The sequence below is a fragment of the Aquarana catesbeiana genome, unplaced genomic scaffold (assembly GCF_042186555.1).
Source record: "Aquarana catesbeiana isolate 2022-GZ unplaced genomic scaffold, ASM4218655v1 unanchor228, whole genome shotgun sequence".
NCBI lineage: Eukaryota > Metazoa > Chordata > Amphibia > Anura > Ranidae > Aquarana > Aquarana catesbeiana.
In genome coordinates, this window is record NW_027362655.1 from 1,363,644 (window position 1) to 1,381,947 (window position 18,304).

Below are 18,304 nucleotides of genomic sequence, written 5' to 3' on the forward strand. Positions count from 1 at the left end.
ATCAGTGAAAACTGATTCCACGGGAATACCAAGGCATCTGTTCCGCATGCCAGTGGATCCTTTTGTTCTTGACACAAAGTTGTCGATCTTTTTGTTGAACCTGGACACAAACAGATCCACGTCCGGAATTCCCCATTTTTGACAAATTGTCCGAAAGATGTTTGGGTGAAGAGACCATTCTCCCGGGAACAACTGCTGGCGACTTAAGTAGTCCGCCTGCCAATTCTCTATTCCTGGAATGAAGACTGTCGACAGGTAAGATATGTTGTCTTCTGCCCAAGTTAGGATATGATTCACCTCTCTCTGAGCCGCACGACTTCTCGTGCCCCCTTGGTGATTGATATAGGCCACTGCTGTGGCATTGTCGGATTGGATCCTGACAGGACAATTCCGTAATCTAAACGTCGAGGCCTTCAGGGCCAGGCGTGCTGCCCGAATCTCTAGAATATTGATGGGCAGGGTCATTTCTGATCTGGACCATTTCCCCTGGACAGTCGCTTCTTCCAGGACTGCTCCCCAACCCGAAAGGCTGGCATCTGTTGTTACCACCTTCCAAGTAACTGGTAGGAAGAATTTTCCTTTCTGCAGATTCTTGTCTATCAACCACCAACTGAGGCTTTGGCGTACCTTTGGAGATAAATGCATTGGGAAGTCCAGAGCTTTGACCTTCTTGTTCCAGGTCGATAGGATACTGTTTTGCAGTAGTCTCTAATGAAATTGAGCATAAGGAACGGCCTCGAACGAAGCCACCATCTTTCCCAACAATCTCATGCAAAGTCGAATAGAAGGATTCTTCTTAGTTTTGAGCACCTGAATCCGTTCCCTTATGGCACTGATCTTTCCCTGGGGCAAGAACACCCTCTTCTGAGCTGTATCTATGATCAGACTCAAGTATTCCAATCTCCTTGATGGTTTTAAGGAAGATTTTTCTAGGCTGAGACTCCAACCTAGGTGCTCCAGGTAACTGACTGTGGTGACCAAACTCTGGTCTAAGCGGACCTACCGACTGGTCTGTCAAGAGCAGATCGTCTAAGTAGGCTAGAATCATTATACCTTGAGCCCATAATCTGGCTAGAAGAGGAGCCAGGACCTTTGTAAACACTCGAGGTGCAGTAGCTAGACCGAAGGCAGAGCTACAGACTGAAAATGAAGATTTTCTTTCTCGAAGCGTAGATATTTCTGGTGAGCGGGAAAAATAGGTACATGGAGGTAAGCATCCTTGATGTCAATTGACGCTAGAAGTTCTCCACCTTGTAGAATGGAGACTACTGATCGGATTGACTCCATGCGAAAAGAGCGGATATTCAGAAACCGATTTAGATCTTTGAGAACTAGAATGGGTTCGACATCCCCATTCGGTTTTGGTACTGTGAAAAGGTTTGAATAAAACCCTAATCCCTGGGGCATTACTTGGACATGGCTGAGTGAGGAAGCAGACCTCCAGAGCTCCTCACACCCAGCAGCTAAATCAGCTTGATCCAGCGGATACTGCGCTCCTACACGAACCCCACCGGTATGTCCCAGCACCGGAGAGCCTCCTCAAGACACAGGGGCCCCACACAACACAGTACAGGCTCCATAGGAGTGTATTTTGGTGGCAGAGGGCAGCTGCATGGTGGGTCACCTAAAATGGCGGCTGGGAAGGGCCTAGGGACTGACGCTGCAGCGGGGACCGGAAAACACAGCCACAACCTGCTATGTCCCCTATCCAGACTCCACAACTGGTAAGAGATATTGCCCCTCCTGAATCCCCTGGCTCATCGGCCTCATTAGATCAGGGATCAGACGTTTCAGAGCTGGCGGGGGACCGGGACTTAAAACAGCATATATGGTCTCTCCCCACAAGAGAGGACCTGGATCGTTTTGCCACCAGAGTTGAAAAGGCCTTTAAACAGGACATAGAGCAGCTGAAAGCAGACGCCACTCAACTAGGCAACAGGTTGGAGACACTGGAGCAATCAGTGGAGGAAGCACTGCCTGCCATCACCCAGCTTAGGGACAAGTGCACAGCCCAGGATCACCAAATAGAGACTCTAATCTCACAGCTAGATGATTATGAGAATCGCAGCCGCAGATCCAATATACGTATAAGGGGGTTACCAGAGGCAACAGGAGCCAAAGACATTATTCCCACGCTGCAAGGCATATTCAAGGAACTCCTAGGTCTCCCCCCCAACAGTTGAGATTGATAGGGCACACAGGGCCCTCTGACCCCTCTCACAGGATGCAGACAATCCACGTGACATAATCTGCAAACTGCACAAATATACAGTCAAGGATCAAATCTTGCAGCTTATGCGCAAATGCCCCTACTTTGATTTTGATGGAGCCTACCTGTTCTTTTACCAGGACTTGTCCCATCGCACTTTGATGCAGCGCAGGGCATTACACCCCCTCCTGGAATCACTACGCACAGCAGGCATCACTTATAGGTGGGGGTTCCCCTTCAGCCTCCACGTGGGAAGGGATGGAAAATCTGCCACCCTACGCACTAAAGACGACCTTCCACGTTTCCTGTTGCAACTGAACCTGGAACCTGTGGATTTCCCTGACTGGAGATTCTCCTTGAATATCCAAACAGTACCAGCACCCCAACCCTGGCAGCAAGCCTGATCCAATCGGAACTCAGGGAACCGCAAGCGTTCTTCCTCTACAACTGTGAGGTAGGAGTCCCTTGCAGGGGACTGAAGAATTCATATAAATTACCACATTCTCAGGGATACACCAATGACAGCCTCTAGACTTGCCCATTGACTAAAAGTGGCTTCTCCAGTTATGCACGCATCAGGAACGTGCGACCCAGATACCTCATTTGAAGCCCCTTTTTCTTTTCCTTTTTGCTCACTATAATCTATGCACAAGGGCAAATGGACTATAAGGCTGTTAAAAGGCACCACCATTTTAGTGCACTATTCAGTACCCTGGTTTAACCAGGGCCCCATCAAAAGCCCAACCCCCGGACAACTACTGCTTTTATTCCTGTAAGGAGCAGGAACTTCCTGGCTTCTCACATCCGATCACGACCCACACATAAGACTACCCGTATTATTATTTATTATTATACAGGTTTTATATAGCGCCAACAGTTTGCGCAGCGCTGAACAAAATAAAGCCAGACATTACAGTTACATTACAATTTGGTACAAGAGGAATCAGAGGGCCCTGCTCATTAGAGCTTACAATCTAAAAAGGAAGGGTCAATTGATACAAAAGATAATAGCTGTGGGGGATGAGTTGATGGAGGAAGTAGAACAGTGTTAGTTAGAAGCAGGATAGGCTTCTTTAAAGAGAAGGGTTTTCAGGGATCGTCTAAAGATGAATAGATTAAGGGACAATCGGACAGATTGGGGTAGGGAGGTCCAAAGGATGGGAAAAGTTCTGGAGAAATCCAGGAGGTGACCATGGGAGGAGGTGACAAGGGAGCTAGAGAGCAGGAGGTCTTGGGAGGACTGAAGAGAGTGGCATGGTTGGTATTTTGGGACTAGGTTAGTGATGTAGCTAGGGGCAGAGTTATGGGTGGCTTTGTAAATTATTGTTAGTACTTTGAATTTTATTCGTTGGGTGAGTGGAAGCCAGTGCAGGGATTGGCAGAGAGGGGTGGAGGACACTGAATGGTTGGTAAGGTGGATGAGTCTTGCAGCAGCATTCATTATGGACTGAAGGGGGGATAGTCTATGTAAAGGTAATCCAATGAGGAGGGAGTTGCAGTAGTCGAGGCGAGAGATAACCAGAGAGTGAATTAGAAGCTTGGTGGTGTCATTAGTTAAAAAGGGGCATATTCTGGAAATGTTGCGGAGGCTAAGGCGGCATGATTGGCACAGGGATTGTATGTGGGCCTGAAAGGACAGTTCAGAGTCTAAGGTTACCCCTAGCACCCTGGCTTGTGGGGACGGACTGATAGATGTGCCATTGATCTTGACAGAGAAGTCAGGGGAAGGGGCACGTGGGGGAGGAAATATTAAGAGCTCAGTTTTAGATTCAGTTTGAGGAAGTGGTTTGACATCCAGGCTGATATGTCTGTTAGTAAATCAGTGATGTGTGAGGAGATTGATGGGGTGAGCTGAGGGGCAGAGAGATATATTTGGGTGTCATCAGCATATAAATGGTAGTGGAAGCCATGGGAGGCTATCAGTTGACCCAGGGAGGATGTGTAGATCGAGAATAGTAGAGGTCCAAGGACAGAACCTTGGGGGACCCCAATGGTAAGAGGAGTTGGAGAGGAGGAAGTGGAGTTGTAAGTGACACTGAAGGTACGATGAGATGAGGTAAGATTCGAACCAGTGGAGAGTGCAGGAGGGGGTGGTCAACTGTATCAAAGGCAGCAGAAAGGTCCAAGAGGAAGAGTATGGAATAATGACCATTGGTTTTGACTGTTAGTAAGTCGTTTGTGAGTTTTAGGAGGGCAGTTTCTATGGAGTGCTGTGGGCGAAATCCAGACTGAAGGGGATCAAGAAGGTTATTCTCAATGAGGTGGTCGCTCAGCCGGTTGTAGACTAAACGTTCAAGGAGTTTGGAGGCAAAAGGGGGTAAAGAGATGGGTCTTAGGTTGTTAAGATTGGTGGGGTCTAGTGAAGCCTTTTTTGGTATGGGAGTGACTAGCGCATGTTTTAGGGGGTTGGGGAAGATGCCAGTAGAGAGTGAGAGGTTGAGGATGTGAGTTATGGAGTGTAGGATAGAGTCAGATGGTGACCATAGTATTTGAGAAGGAACAGGGTTCAGGGGGCAGAAGGTTAGGTGGGCTTTAGAAAAAAGTTTAGTGACTTCCTCTATAGCAGCTGGGTTAAAAGAGGGAAGTATTGATTATGCAGGAGGACAAGAAGTGTAAAGTGAGGGAGATATCTATAGAGCGGAGATCTCAAGACGAATTGTCTCAATCTTATTTTTGAATTGATCAGCAATCTCCTGGGCAGTGAGTAAGTTAGTGGGTGGAGGTAATGGAGGATGAAGTAGAGTGGTAAAGGTAGAAAAGAGTTGATGGGGAATGCGTGAGAGGGTGTTGATGAGAGTGATAAAGTAGGTCTGTTTGGCAGTGTGGATGCAGGAATGGTATTTTTGGAGGGCAGATTTATATTGGCTGAAATCTTGCTGTGACTTAGTCTTACGCCACAGATGCTCAAGAGCACAGCTACGGTTTTGGAGGCTTCTGGTATTGTCTGTCTGCCAGGGTTGTAGTGGTCGGGGCCTGATTCTGTGTGTAGTGAGGGGGCGAAGGTATCCAGGGTGGATGACAGTGAACTGTTGTAGACAGAAGTGGCCAAGTTGGGGCAGGACAAGGATGAGATTTTGTCGTAGAGACAATCTGTAGCAGAAAAAAAAAGAGAAGGGTTAAGATGGCGAAGGTTTCTACGGGTAATAGTTTGGTAGTTGAAAGGCAAGGAGGCAGACAAGGAGAGAGTGAAACTAATAAGGTGGTGATCAGAGAGAGGAAAAGGAATATTGGAGAGGATGTGCGGAGTGCATAGGTAGGAGAATATGAGGTCAAGGCAGTTGCCAACAGAGTGAATAGAAGCATGTATCCATTGTTTTAGGTCAAAAGGGGGTTAGGCTCAGCAGCTTAGAAGTAGCAGGAGTGTTAAGATTAACAGGGATGTTGAAGTCACCAAGAATGATTGTTGGAATTTCAGAAGAGAGAAAGAAGGGTAGCCAGGCAGAGAAGTCATCAAGGAAGTTTGATACCGGTCCAAGGGGGCGATAGATCACAGCAATTCTCAATGAAACTGGAGAAAATAGATGAATACAGTGAGCTTCAAATGAGGAGAGGGACAGAGAGGGGGGTGGATGAAGAACCTGAAAAGTGCTTTAAGGGGATAGGAGGATTCCAACACATCCTACTTTCCGTCCACTAGGCCTGGGAGAGTGAGTCCACAGGAGGCCGCCATAGGAGAGAGCAGCAGGAGAAGGAAGGTCAGATTCTTGAATCCAGATATCAGTAATTGCAAGTAGGTTCAGGGAGTTTGTGATATATAGGTCATGGACGGTGGTGAGTTTGTTACAAACAGAGAGGGCATTCCAAAGGGCACAGGAGAAGGGGAGGCTGGTTCTAGGCTGAAGAGGAATAGAAATGAGATTGTGTGGATTGCGGCTGCTATCAAGAGGATGGGGGGTGCTGGGTATGTTGGCCGAAGGTAAATGATGGTGGTCCAGGATTTGGGGAAATCTCTCCAGAAGTTAGGAGAAGCAGAAGGGTGAGAGAGGCGATATGGGAGTGTGACTTATGTGGGGGAACATGTCCCAATGTCCTGCAGGTTTTATTGGTATCTGGGTTCAGAATTAGCAGGAGCTGATACGTGCAGTAATAAGGTGAAGACAGGAGTGAGGGTGATATATATATATAAGCTGTGGGGTGGAGAAGATCGGTAAAGGAGAGAGAATTTAAGGAAAGAGGATGCAACTGTGAGAAGGAAAAGTAGGGAGTGCAGGATACACAGTGGGGAGATTGAGAGGAAGACTGGATTCAAATGTTTAAAGGAGAATCAGGTCACCTGTAGTCTGTTTAGTGTTCTGCAGAAGTATGTTGTATATTTTCGCTTTGTGCATTCGCTGAAGTGCTGAGCCGAAGTGTATTACTTAATCCAATATGAATACTTTATCCCAAATGATAGTTGCCAATGCATTCCCTGCCTGGGCATCCCCTAGAGAAGGCCTACATTTATACTGAGTTGGGTTAGGGTATTATTGCCAATTAATCAGCCAGGATTGCATAGGAGGAACACATGGCTGACACACCAAAGACAGACTACAAGATACATCAAGAGAGCAGGGGATCATGGCTATAAAGATAAAGCCAGCTCATAATTTAGGTATGGACAATAAGAAAACAAAAACAAACATCACAGTGATATGGAAAGAATTTGAAGGCAGCATAGATTACCATTCAAGCATGTTTAAAACAATGAAGTAGTTGCAGTTAAAGGTGGAATTCAGTTGCAGTCAAAGGTAGAATTATTGGGTGTTAGCCCGGATATGGGCACTTTGCCACACTCATGTGACTCCCTTATATTACGGGGGCTGCATGAGTCGGGCAAACCGTTTAGGGTAAAACCACATATGGCCTTTGAGGCGTTAGTGGACCCACACTACAAAATGTTATGTTTACTTTATGCTATGATAACTCTCTCTCTTTTTCTCTCCCCCCCTTTTTTGTCTCTCCATCCTCCATTTTACCTCTTTCTCCATTGTTCAGAAGGTGGAATCGCACTCACCCTCACCGGACTCAACAGATTTGAGCTGGGGGCCTGGATAACCCCCCCCGATGAAACATGGCTACGATTAAAGGTAGTGTCATACAATGTAGGTGGTATGTGCTCCCCCAATAAACAGAATAGGCTATGGTTAGAGTTGAGAAGATTGGGGGTGTAGGTGCTGTACTTGCAGGAGACCCATTTCACTGACTCCTCACTCCCAAAACTACCCACCCACTTATTTTCACAGTGGTACCTGAGCAACTCCCCAAAACCTAAATCCAGAGGTACAGCCATAGCTATTAGCCATAGCTATTCACAAAAACTGCCAGCTCCAACCTTCTGACCATAGAGTGGACTCTCAGGGACGTTATGTGTTCCTGAAGGGCACCATAATGGGTCAAACATACACATTTGCTACTCTATATGCCCCTAATGCCCAACAACTCACATTCATTGACCAAGTCCTCACCAAGTTGGCAGACTTTCAGAAGGGTAGGCTAATCCTAAGAGGGGATTTCAACGTTAGCCCTGACCCCGTGTTAGATACCTCGGCGAATAGATCAACACACACTCAAGCCTTTTTGCAGCATTTCCGAAAGACCCTCCAGGGACATACCTTGGTGAACTGCTGGAGAGCACTACATGCTTCTGAGAAGGACTTTAGCTACTATTCCAGTGTCCACAAAGTGTACACTAGAATTGACCTATTACTAGTTGATCAGGGTACCCTTGACTTACTACTAGGAGCAACCATTGCCCAGATCACTATTTCTGACCATGCCCCGGTGACACTCACACTCTCGCTAACCCAAGCCCTGGCTAAGGAGAGGACCTGGAAACTAAATGAAAGCTTATTGGATGACCTGGGGGTGGTGGCAGGGGTACAAGAGACTTTAACACACTATTTCATAGAAAACGCTAACGGTGAGGTCAGTGACTGCATCCTATGGGAAGGCCACAAAGCAGTTGTTCGTGGTACCCTCATTGCACTGGGAGCTAAACTTAAAAAGGAGAGGCAGGCGGACTTCCAGAGAGTACTGCAGACATTACAACGCACTGAGCTCAGCCACAAACGGACATTAGACCCTGTGGAGTTCCGCTGTCTGAGTGAGCTAAGACAGCTTTTTTCAAAACTACTAGACCGCAGAATAAGCCGCAAACTACGCTATATGGCCCATACATACTATGAGCATGGCAATAAATGCGGCAGGTTATTGGCCCAAGCTCTCCGTAAAAAGAGACTCCTAGCACACGTGCATATGTTACACTTCTCTACGGGAGAACCAGCACAACACACATCAAAAATAGCCTCCATGTTCCGCGACTATTATGCAACTTTGTACAATCTGGACTCCGCCTCCTCTCCAGCAGAAGTAGCTCTTAAAAAATCCCGAATAAAAACGTACCTCTCTTCAATAGGGCTCCCCACTCTATCCCCAGAACAAGAAACTGACCTAGAACATCCAATTACCACAGCTGAACTACTGGCCACTATTAAGTCCCTACCCACTGGCAAAAGCCCTGGGCCTGAGGGCTTCACCAGGGCCTACTATTTAAAGTTCTTTGATAAATTACAGGCTCCTCTCTGTACCCTCCTAAACTCCCTAGCAACCAATGGACACCTCCCACAGGAGACCATGATTCTTAGTCCCTGAGGACTCAGTAACCCTGTTAACCATTGTAGATCCCTGTCCACTCTAACCATTTGTCTATCGGCTCAGTATAGGTGGAACCAAACCTTCGTTTCATATATTCTATAGCACTCCTCTTGTGCTGGCCCTTTTGGAGGGTCTCTTACTCTTCATTCCCTTATGCAATTTGATGCCCATAATGACTGGCCAGTCTTTTTCTCTTCTATACTTGTGCCTATACCCTCTTGCCTCTAAACTACTATTACAGCAGATGTGTTCTTCATATAGGGAAGGGAAGAAAGCGCCAAACCGTCATAGTGTAGCACAATTTATTAAGTAAAATACCATATAAAACAAATAGAACTCATAACCTGGTTAGGGGGAGAGAGAGGATGACAGTCCGCAGTGGATTGTAATGAGCTGGGAGCTGTGTGGTAGTCCTTGGTGGAGAAGAAAGCCGGCTGTGGTGGGGAGCAAGATGAGCCTGGAGTCCGTGCATGGAGACCGGCGTGAGGCTGGGCCGTTAGGCCGTGATGGTATATCCAGAAAACAGATGTCTGCCCGAAGATGATGTGTCCAGCTAGAGTAGTGAGAGGAGCTGTCAGTCCAAATGCTATGTGAGCCAATAGGGACACGTTTCGGAAGCTTAACCACGCCTTCTTCATCAGCCTAAAGTGTATAGTGTTCTTCATATAACCTATGAACAGCACTATTCTTCCTTTTCTTATCTATAACACTCCGATGGACAGTAGAAGGGGACAACATAACATATAACCACCAATCAATATAGTTTGATTACGGGGAGTAAAATGGGTACCCTTTGTCCAAAAAATGCCTTACCGATCAAGGAAGTCTGATAACTCAAATGTAAGCAAAGGGCTTACCTCAGCCGGCTGATTAGCAGAAATTCCCAGATCCTCTCAAGCTTCTCATTTTGGATTCTCAGGGTCACCTGTAAATTGTGTCCTGGCTGGCTCACCAACTGTTCTGGAAATTTTATAGATAGACAACTTTTATCCTCATATTGATTTGTGGTTCCAAATTATGAAACTACAACAGTAGGGAACAGACACAAAAAGATAGACTCAGGATCTTTCCAAAATAACTGTTCTGTTTTATTTGACGCAATTGAAGGCTTTTATACATATGGTTATGTAGGTATCACATTAGTATTACAATTGTACTTTTATGGTAACAAGGGGCGTAACATAGGCAGGTTAATTCTAATCAGGACTCGAAAAAATGCAAACATGTAATGAAAACATTTTTAGTGTGGTGTGTACAGTGATTGCCGTGTGCAATACATACAAAATAGAATACACTAATATACAGAACTTACTAATTATGTTCGACTCGTGCATCTGGTGTTCGCCCATTGCTGAACAGCAAATATTATGGGGCATTCGCAGGAAATTCAAGCGCCGAGGAAAGCCCCATAATGCACTGCGAGATTGCAGTGCATTGCTGTATGATGACTGGCCAAAGCATGCACCTGACATGCATGCTTTGGCCAATCACAGCGTGCTCTGCTGAGGAAGTGTCAGAAACCATGAATCAAACTGAGACAGAAGTACAGTTAAATTTCACTTGTTTAACCGGTTCCCGACCGGCGCACGCCGATGTACGTCGGCAGAATGGCATGGCTGGGCAAATGGGCGTACCTGTACATCCATTTAAATTCTCCGCCGTGCCATTGCATGCATGCCGGCTGGGAGCTCTGCGTCGCGGGTCCCGCGGACTCGATCGCCATGGGGATACCCACGATCGGCTCATGGAGAGGACGAACGGGGAGATGCTGATGTAAACAGCATCTCCCCGTTCTGCCTAGTGACAAGTGTCACTGATCACAGCTCCCTGTCATCGGGAGCTGTGATCAGAGTAATGACACTGCTAGCCCATCCCCCCTACAGTTAGTAATCACTCCCTAGTTCTGACTTAACCCCTCCCCGCCCCTAGTGGTTAACCCCTTCACTGCCAGTGTCATTTACACAGTAATCAGTGCATTTTTAATCGCACTGATCGCTGTATAAATGACAATGGTCCCAAAAATGTGTCAAAAATGTCCGACGTGTCCGCCATAATGTCGCAGTCACAATAAAAATCGTGGATCGCCGCCATTACTAGTAAAAAAAAAATTATTAATAAAAATGCCATAAAACTATCCCCTATTTTGTAAACGCTATAACTTTTGCGCAAACCAATCAATAAACGCTTATTGCGATGTTTTTTACCAAAAATATGTAGAAGAATACATATCGGCCTAAACTGAGGGAAAAAAAATTTTTTTATATATTTTTGGGGGATATTTATTATAGCAAAATCTAAAAAATAATGCGTTTTTTTCAAAATTGTCGCTATTATTTTGTTTATAGCGCAAAAAATAAAAATCGCATAGGTGATCAAATACCACCAAAAGAAAGCTCTATTTGTGGGGGAAAAAAAGACGTCAATTTTGTTTAAGAGCCACGTCGCACAACCGCGCAATTGTCAGTTAAAGTGACGCAGTGCCGAATCGCAAAAAACGCTCTGGTCAGGAAGGGGGTAAAATCTTCCGGGGCTGAAGTGGTTAATAATAATAAAAAAAGGTAAACAGAGTAAACGTAGTCAAAACATAGCCAGAGTTCAGGAACCGGAATGGATAGTTAGACGTCAGGACGTCAGGGAGCCAGAGATGAGCGTAGTAGAACAGCAAGCAAGATCTGGAGCCAGAAGGAATGTCAGGCAAGCAAGTCTTTAACAGGAACACAGGAGAGCGTCTCTAGAGATGTGACCAAGACGAAGGCAGAGATCATCTGGACTGGACGGCTTAAGTAGGCAGGACTGATGAGCAGGATATCATCAACAGGTGAGTCACTGTGGAGAGATAGGAGCTGGCAATTAGCCGACAGCTGAGCGGCCAGCTCACAGAAGGAAGGGCTGAGCCCAGCCCTGACAGAGAGCCATAATTGGCCAAATGCAGAGTGCCATTGGCCAATCATGGCTCAGGGGGACTAAATCCACACCCCACACTATATAAGGCAGCTTACATAGTGGCCGTGTATATCTATATTATATACACACACACTCTCCATTCAGTGTAGACTCTATATTCAGTCAGTCAGTGCAGTCAGTGCAGGCAGTGTAGTTTATATAACACAGTGTGTAGTGAAGTGGTTAATCTGGTATGGATTTTAAGGGGAATCCCATGCCAAAATGTGAAAAAAAAATGGCGTGGGGGTCTCCCCCAAAATCCATACCAGGCCCTTCAGGTATGGGAGAGCGCCCCACTCCTGACCCGTACCAGGCCAAATGCCCTCAACATGGGGAGGGTGCTTTGGGGCCCGGTGGTTGTGGGGGTCTGCGGGCGGGGGGCTTATTGGAATCTGGAAGCCCCCTTTAACAAGGGGGCCCCCAGATCCAACCCCCCATGTGAATGGGTAGGGGGGTGGGTACATTGTACCCCTACCCATTCACCAAAAAAGTGTCAAAAAAGTAAAAAACGACAGGAGACTTTTTGACAATTCCTTTATTTTAAAAAAAGTGTCCCGCAATGTCCATCCATCTTCAATCACGGGGCCCAACGGACCCGAAAATAGCAACAAAAAAAAGAAGCTCCGCCTCGATGGGAGGCGTTCGGCCAACTGCTGTCTCTTGGCTGTGACAGCTGTCATGTGACATCAGAGGGGGCGGGGTCAAAGCAGAAAGACAGCAGTTGGCATTCCTCTCATGGAAGCGGAGTACTTCCATTTTTTTTTCCGGGAACGTCGGACGCCGTGAATGATGATGGATTTACATTGCGGGACACTTTTTAATTTTTTTAATTAAGGAATTGTCAAAAACTGTCTCCTCTCGTTTTTTTTTTGACACTTTATTGGTGAATGGGTAGGGGTACACATGGGGGGGACTGGGATCTGGGGGCCGATTCCAGATTCTGATAATCCTCCCGTCCGCAGAACCCCACAACCACAAGGGTTGTGGGGATAAGGCCCTTGTCCCAATCAACATAGGGACAGGATGTTTTGGGGGAACCCAAAGCACCCTCCCCATGTTGAGGGCATGTGGCCTTGTGCGGTTCAGGAGGGGGGCTGCTCTCTCGTTCCCCCTTTTCCTGCAGCCTGCCAGGTTGCATGCTCAGGTAAGTGTCTGGTATGGATTTTGGAGGAACCCCTATGCCATTTTTTATTTTATTCTGGCATGGGGTTCCCCTTAAAATCCATACCAGACCTGAAGGGCCTGGTGTGGATTTTGGGGTGACACCCACGCCATTTTTTTTTTAAAACTTTGGCATAGAGTTCCCCTTAATTTCCATAGAAGACCTGAAGGGTTATTTATGTATATTGCCGGGATCCGGCAATACATTACAGCTGTGAGCAATTGTACATAGAATTTTTTCCTTTAGAAATGTAATTTTGCTGTGGTACTGTTATAAACATGGGAAAGATGCGCTACTTTACAGGCATACTAAGGGGACCTCCCAGGCATGATATTTAAAGGAATATTTCATTTGTATTGTTTCACTTCAAGCATTTTTAAAATCACTGCTCCTGAAAAAAATGTTTTAAAATGTTTTAGCCCCCTGGGGCAAGACCCGTGTCCCCAAACACTTTTTATGGCAATAACGTGCATATATGCCTTTAAAATGAACACTTTTGATTTTTCACGTTTGTGTCCCGTAGACTTTAATGGTGTTCGCATATTCGCACAAATTTTTTGTCTGTTCGCATTTTCTGGTGCGAACCGAACCGGGGGGTGTTCGGCTCATCCCCACTTACTAATTTCCTTTACAGACATTTACACTAGATGGAGCCAATGATTATATGAAATAAAATATGTCCAATACTCATCACAGCTTGGTGAATGCTGGTTACATTCGTTCAATTTTTTTTTTTTTAAATAGACCTCTAAGTGTTTGTGAAAGGTTACATCACAAAATGTGCTCAACCAAATAAAAGGTAATGACTCCATTTTTACTTTTCTACTACTATCAATGGCCAACACGGTACAACACTTCATCCATGTCTTTGGTGATCTCTGATCTCCTTATGAACTTTTTCTTACATGATGAAGATCAGCCATGGAGTATATCTGAGGTGTATACCAGGGTGTGCTTCTTCCCCACATGAGGGCTGTGATGTCCAGCAACATTCATATAGAAGACTTTTCCCGCACTCAAGGCACTAATATACCTCGAGGGTTGTGTGGAATCCCTGATGTACAGGAAGACAGGACTTCAGTGAGGAACAATTCCCTCACTCAGGACAGGAAAATGGCTTCTCCTTCATGTGAGATCTCTGATGTTTGTAAAGATTGGACTTGTCTGAAAAACATTTCCCGCACTCAGGACAGGAATACGGCTTCTCCCCTGTGTGTGTTCTCTGATGGCTGACAAGAGCTGATTTTTGTACAAAACATTTTCCGCACTCAAAACAGGAATATGGCTTCTCTCCTGTGTGCAATCTCTGATGACTATAAAGACTGGATTTTTCTGAAAAACATTTTCCACACTCAGGACAGTAATATACCTTCTCACCCGTGTGAGATCTCTGATGTCTGTAAAGATTGGAGTTCTTTGAAAAACATTTCCCACACTCAGAACAGAAATATGGCTTTTCCCCCGTGTGAGATCTCTCATGTATGACAAGTTCTGATTTTTTAAAAAAACATTTCCCACACTCAGTACAAGAATACAGCTTCTCACCTGTGTGAAATTTCTGATGTCTGGAATGAGAGGACTTGTTTGAAAAAGATTCCCCACACTCAGCACAAGAATACAGCTTGTAACCTGTGTGAGATTTTTGATGTCTGTAAAGATGGGACTTTTGTGAAAAACATTTCCCACACTCAGGACAGGAATACGGCTTCTCCCCTGTGTGAGATCTTTTATGCCTATTAAGTTCAGATTTAAAATGGAAACATTTCCTGCATGCAGTACAGGCAAAGCTCTTATCTGTTGGAAGGACGGCACCGTCCCTCACAGTCTGAGGTTCCTCAGGATAAGAGGAATACGATGGTCCATCTACACTGTGTGGTGCCGGATGGACATTTGAGGTAGCTGGGTTTTCTCCTGGACTATACTGTGTGATGTCCTCATTTTCTACTTTACAGTCTGGAGATAACGTGAGACAATCCTCTGAGGTTTTCCTCATCTCCCATCCATGTACTAAAATAGAAATAAAAAGATTATTACTAGACATGAGCAGATTAGTTCCCCTAAACTAGGACTAAATGGGTCCTCTGAATCTCCTAGTAGTTCATTTCTTTATTCATGGACCTTAGTCAGAGAGTGAGGAAACAACAAGAACTTTCTTTTATAGGAGTGACAGTGATGATGATGGATTATAGGATGAAAGTTCCCACCCCCTCTATCAAGAAGTACTGCACTTCCTTATTTAGTCCATGATTTAGTCATGAATAACAGTGGGGCTGAGCCCCACCAGAGGTCAGAGAGTGAGGATGGGGGGAGAACATCCAAGATGAAGACTGGACTGATCCTGAAGACCACCATCATTGGGTTATTGACTCCTCCCTCATTATCACTTTCTGTTTAAAGTTCCAAAGTTTGAGGATATTATCACATTATTATCAGCATGTAAAAGTCTGTGCTCCAATCAAATCATCAGATATTAAATGTCCAGCTGGTAGAAAATGGGTGTAACAAAAGAGAATATATATTTTGTTTGTATATATAGCAGTGGGGAGAGAGCAGAAGTCAGGACTATGTAATGTATAACAAATTGTATAATGTACAACAGATAGGTCTATATTGTATCAGAATGATGTAATGTACAACATAGAGTATATAGTGCTGGGGTCAGGAGTATGTAATGTATATCATAGAGTATATAGTGCAGGGGTCAGGAGTATGTAATGTAGACTGCACTCAGTGACTTGGGTCTGAGACTATACAGACATATCCCTCCACCCGACACAGCCAGCAAACAACAGAACACATAACCCTGTGAGAATTGCTCTGTCAGAGATCTTACTAGACTGGGGTATGGGGGAAGGAGGCCCAAGACTCATACCCCAGGTGCCTAGGTCTAGTAACGTCTATGATGAAAATCAACATTTTGCTGCTAGCTGAACCCCAGAATCTCCATAAATTCCAATCTAGATACATAAATTGTGTCTGCAGCACAGAGAAGGAAAATAATCCGTGAGGAATACAGGATGGGGAACACAGCTCAGGAAAGTGACCAGGGTATTACAGGCTGATATCTCCCAGTCCCCACCCTACTCTGGACCAATCAGTGAGCAGTATGGGTGGAGGAATGTATTTAGTGTTAATGACCCACCTGTGCTGATCTCTGTAGGAGTGTCCTCCTCTATAAATGTCCCCGTTATTCCATCCTCCTCCATAGACTGCTGATCATCCCTCACATACCTCTCTTCTTCTGCTTTACCCTCAACCTTTATAACGATCAGCTCATCATCCTACACCAAGAAAATGAGAGAAAAATATCAACTATAAAATATAAGCTCATATAAAAAAAATCCACACATCATCTCTACAAATCCATGTTCTAGATGCTCCATGCCACAAACCTTGTAACAGTGAGGGATGGTGTGACCTTCCTGTGTGGAATCCCAGGAATACAGAGGACGGGGACATATCTCTGGTGGGTTCCTGGTATTAGGTGGCTTCATCAAATCCTTGTGCCCTTCTGAAAACTCCACCATCACACCATACTCCTCATCCTCCTCTTTATACTCTTCCTTTACAACAATATTATAATCCCCGAGGTTTCCACTCTGAAAGATATCACAAAACATTCACTGTAACAAACATGCTGGTTATGAATCATATCTACTAATAATTGTCAATCATCTACCTGATGATGGTGAGGGATGGTGTGACCTTCCTGTGTGGAATCCCGGGAATACAGAGGACGGGGACATCTCTCTGGTGGGTTCCCATTACTGGATCCATCTGTAGGAAACACACACACTGACTGAATACATTGTTTCTATGTGTTTATCAGATGATGGGGGATCTAGGTGGACCCTCCGTACTGCTCTCTCCTTTACAATAAAGTCTCCTCTTACCCGGTGATGTGAGGGGCGGCTGATTGTCCATCATGACGTCCTTGTAGAGATCCTTGTGTCCTTCTAAATACTCCCACTCCTCCATGGAGAAATAGACAGTGACATCCTGACACCTTATAGGAACCTGACACACACAATGATACAGTCACCATCCAGACACATTCCAGTCACCTCTCCTGTCAGCAGATGTCACAAATAACATGAATAGTAAAATTAAATGACATTCCCAGAATGCTCCCCTCACCGAACTGTGTTTTATTAAATCCCCCACACTCTGTAGGTTAAAGGCTTGGCATAAGGAATTCTGATATCATTACATAAAATACGGGATCAACAGTTCACCTTTGGTTGTGAGGATGCAAAGGGTCCGCCCGCATCCTAAGAGTATTGGAAAAAAGAGGTGGATATAGGGACATTGGGAGGAGGAGCTGTGAGGTCAGTGTGATGTCATAGGATTCTCTGACTCTGGATGGAGGGACATTGGGAGGAGGAGCTGTGAGGTCAGTGTGATGTCATAGGATTCTCTGACTCTGGATGGAGGGATATTAGAAGTTGTGAGGTCAGTGTGATGTCATAGGATTCTCTGACTCTGGTTGGTGGGACTTAGGGAGGAGGAGCTGTGAGGGGCGCTCTGTGAGATTTCTGTACACAGAATAATTTCTCCTGGGTGCGTCTCACCTCCCCTAACCTGAAAGATAAACTTTGTCTTTGGGCTTTGCCAGGACACATCATATTCCTGTGATCTCCGTGTACTCCGGAGACTTTACTGATCACATTTTAGAATGAATATCTGAGACTGGGATCATTATGGAGACATTTGTTTTCAGGACATTTCCTACAAATGACATTTTTCCCTCTTTCTTCCTATTTGAATCTCATAAAAAAAAGGACATACATATTCCAATCCCCCTAAATTACTCCCCATCCCCCACCACTAATGAAAGTGGTATAATCTATTAGTATAGACTGATGAGTTGAGAAGATGATTGGTGGGAAAGGTGACATCTCCAAAATGAAGAGAATGTTCTGGCCCTGAAGGGGTTATTCTACATTTCCACACTATATATGTGTGTGTATCATCATCTGCTGGAGATAAAAGACATCACAGTGACTATGGAGGAAGAGGACGGACATGACGGGGGGTTACTGGGTGTAAATAGAAAATAAGATCTTGTTACCTCCTCTGCTGCCTCTTTCAGCAATGTCTTCTCTCTACTTCCTCCCAAAATTTATACCCAACATCACTTCCTGTCTCTACCTGACATCGCTTCCTGTCTGTCTTCCATAGAGACTGCCTGTCTGGGTAGAAATTAGATCACCACCTTGTGGAGCTCAGAGGAACTGCAGCCCTGAGAAAAGTCTCGTAGTGTAAACACGGCCTTGTGCTGTGTGTGTGTGTATGTACTGTATATCCTTATAGATGGGTCATCTCCACTCCCACCATGGGGGATAAAAATATATTAC

At 45.3% G+C, this 18,304-nt stretch overlaps 2 protein-coding genes across 2 annotated transcripts in view; one reads left to right on the forward strand and one right to left on the reverse strand.

Annotated features, from left to right (window-relative positions):
* LOC141121725 (uncharacterized) overlaps positions 1 to 18,304 on the forward strand; it is a 242,457-nt gene that overhangs the window by 127,333 nt on the left and 96,820 nt on the right. The gene's annotated exons all lie outside the window — the stretch shown is intronic.
* Positions 9,324 to 18,083, reverse strand: LOC141121685 (uncharacterized). The gene is made up of 6 exons (XM_073611389.1): positions 18,019 to 18,083; positions 16,841 to 16,964; positions 16,627 to 16,724; positions 16,340 to 16,546; positions 16,090 to 16,228; positions 9,324 to 14,954 (listed from the first exon to the last, which is right to left on the reverse strand). Exons 2-6 carry the CDS (start codon positions 16,923 to 16,925, stop codon positions 14,044 to 14,046), a joined length of 1,440 nt encoding a protein of 479 aa, XP_073467490.1. The 5' UTR covers positions 16,926 to 16,964; positions 18,019 to 18,083; the 3' UTR covers positions 9,324 to 14,043.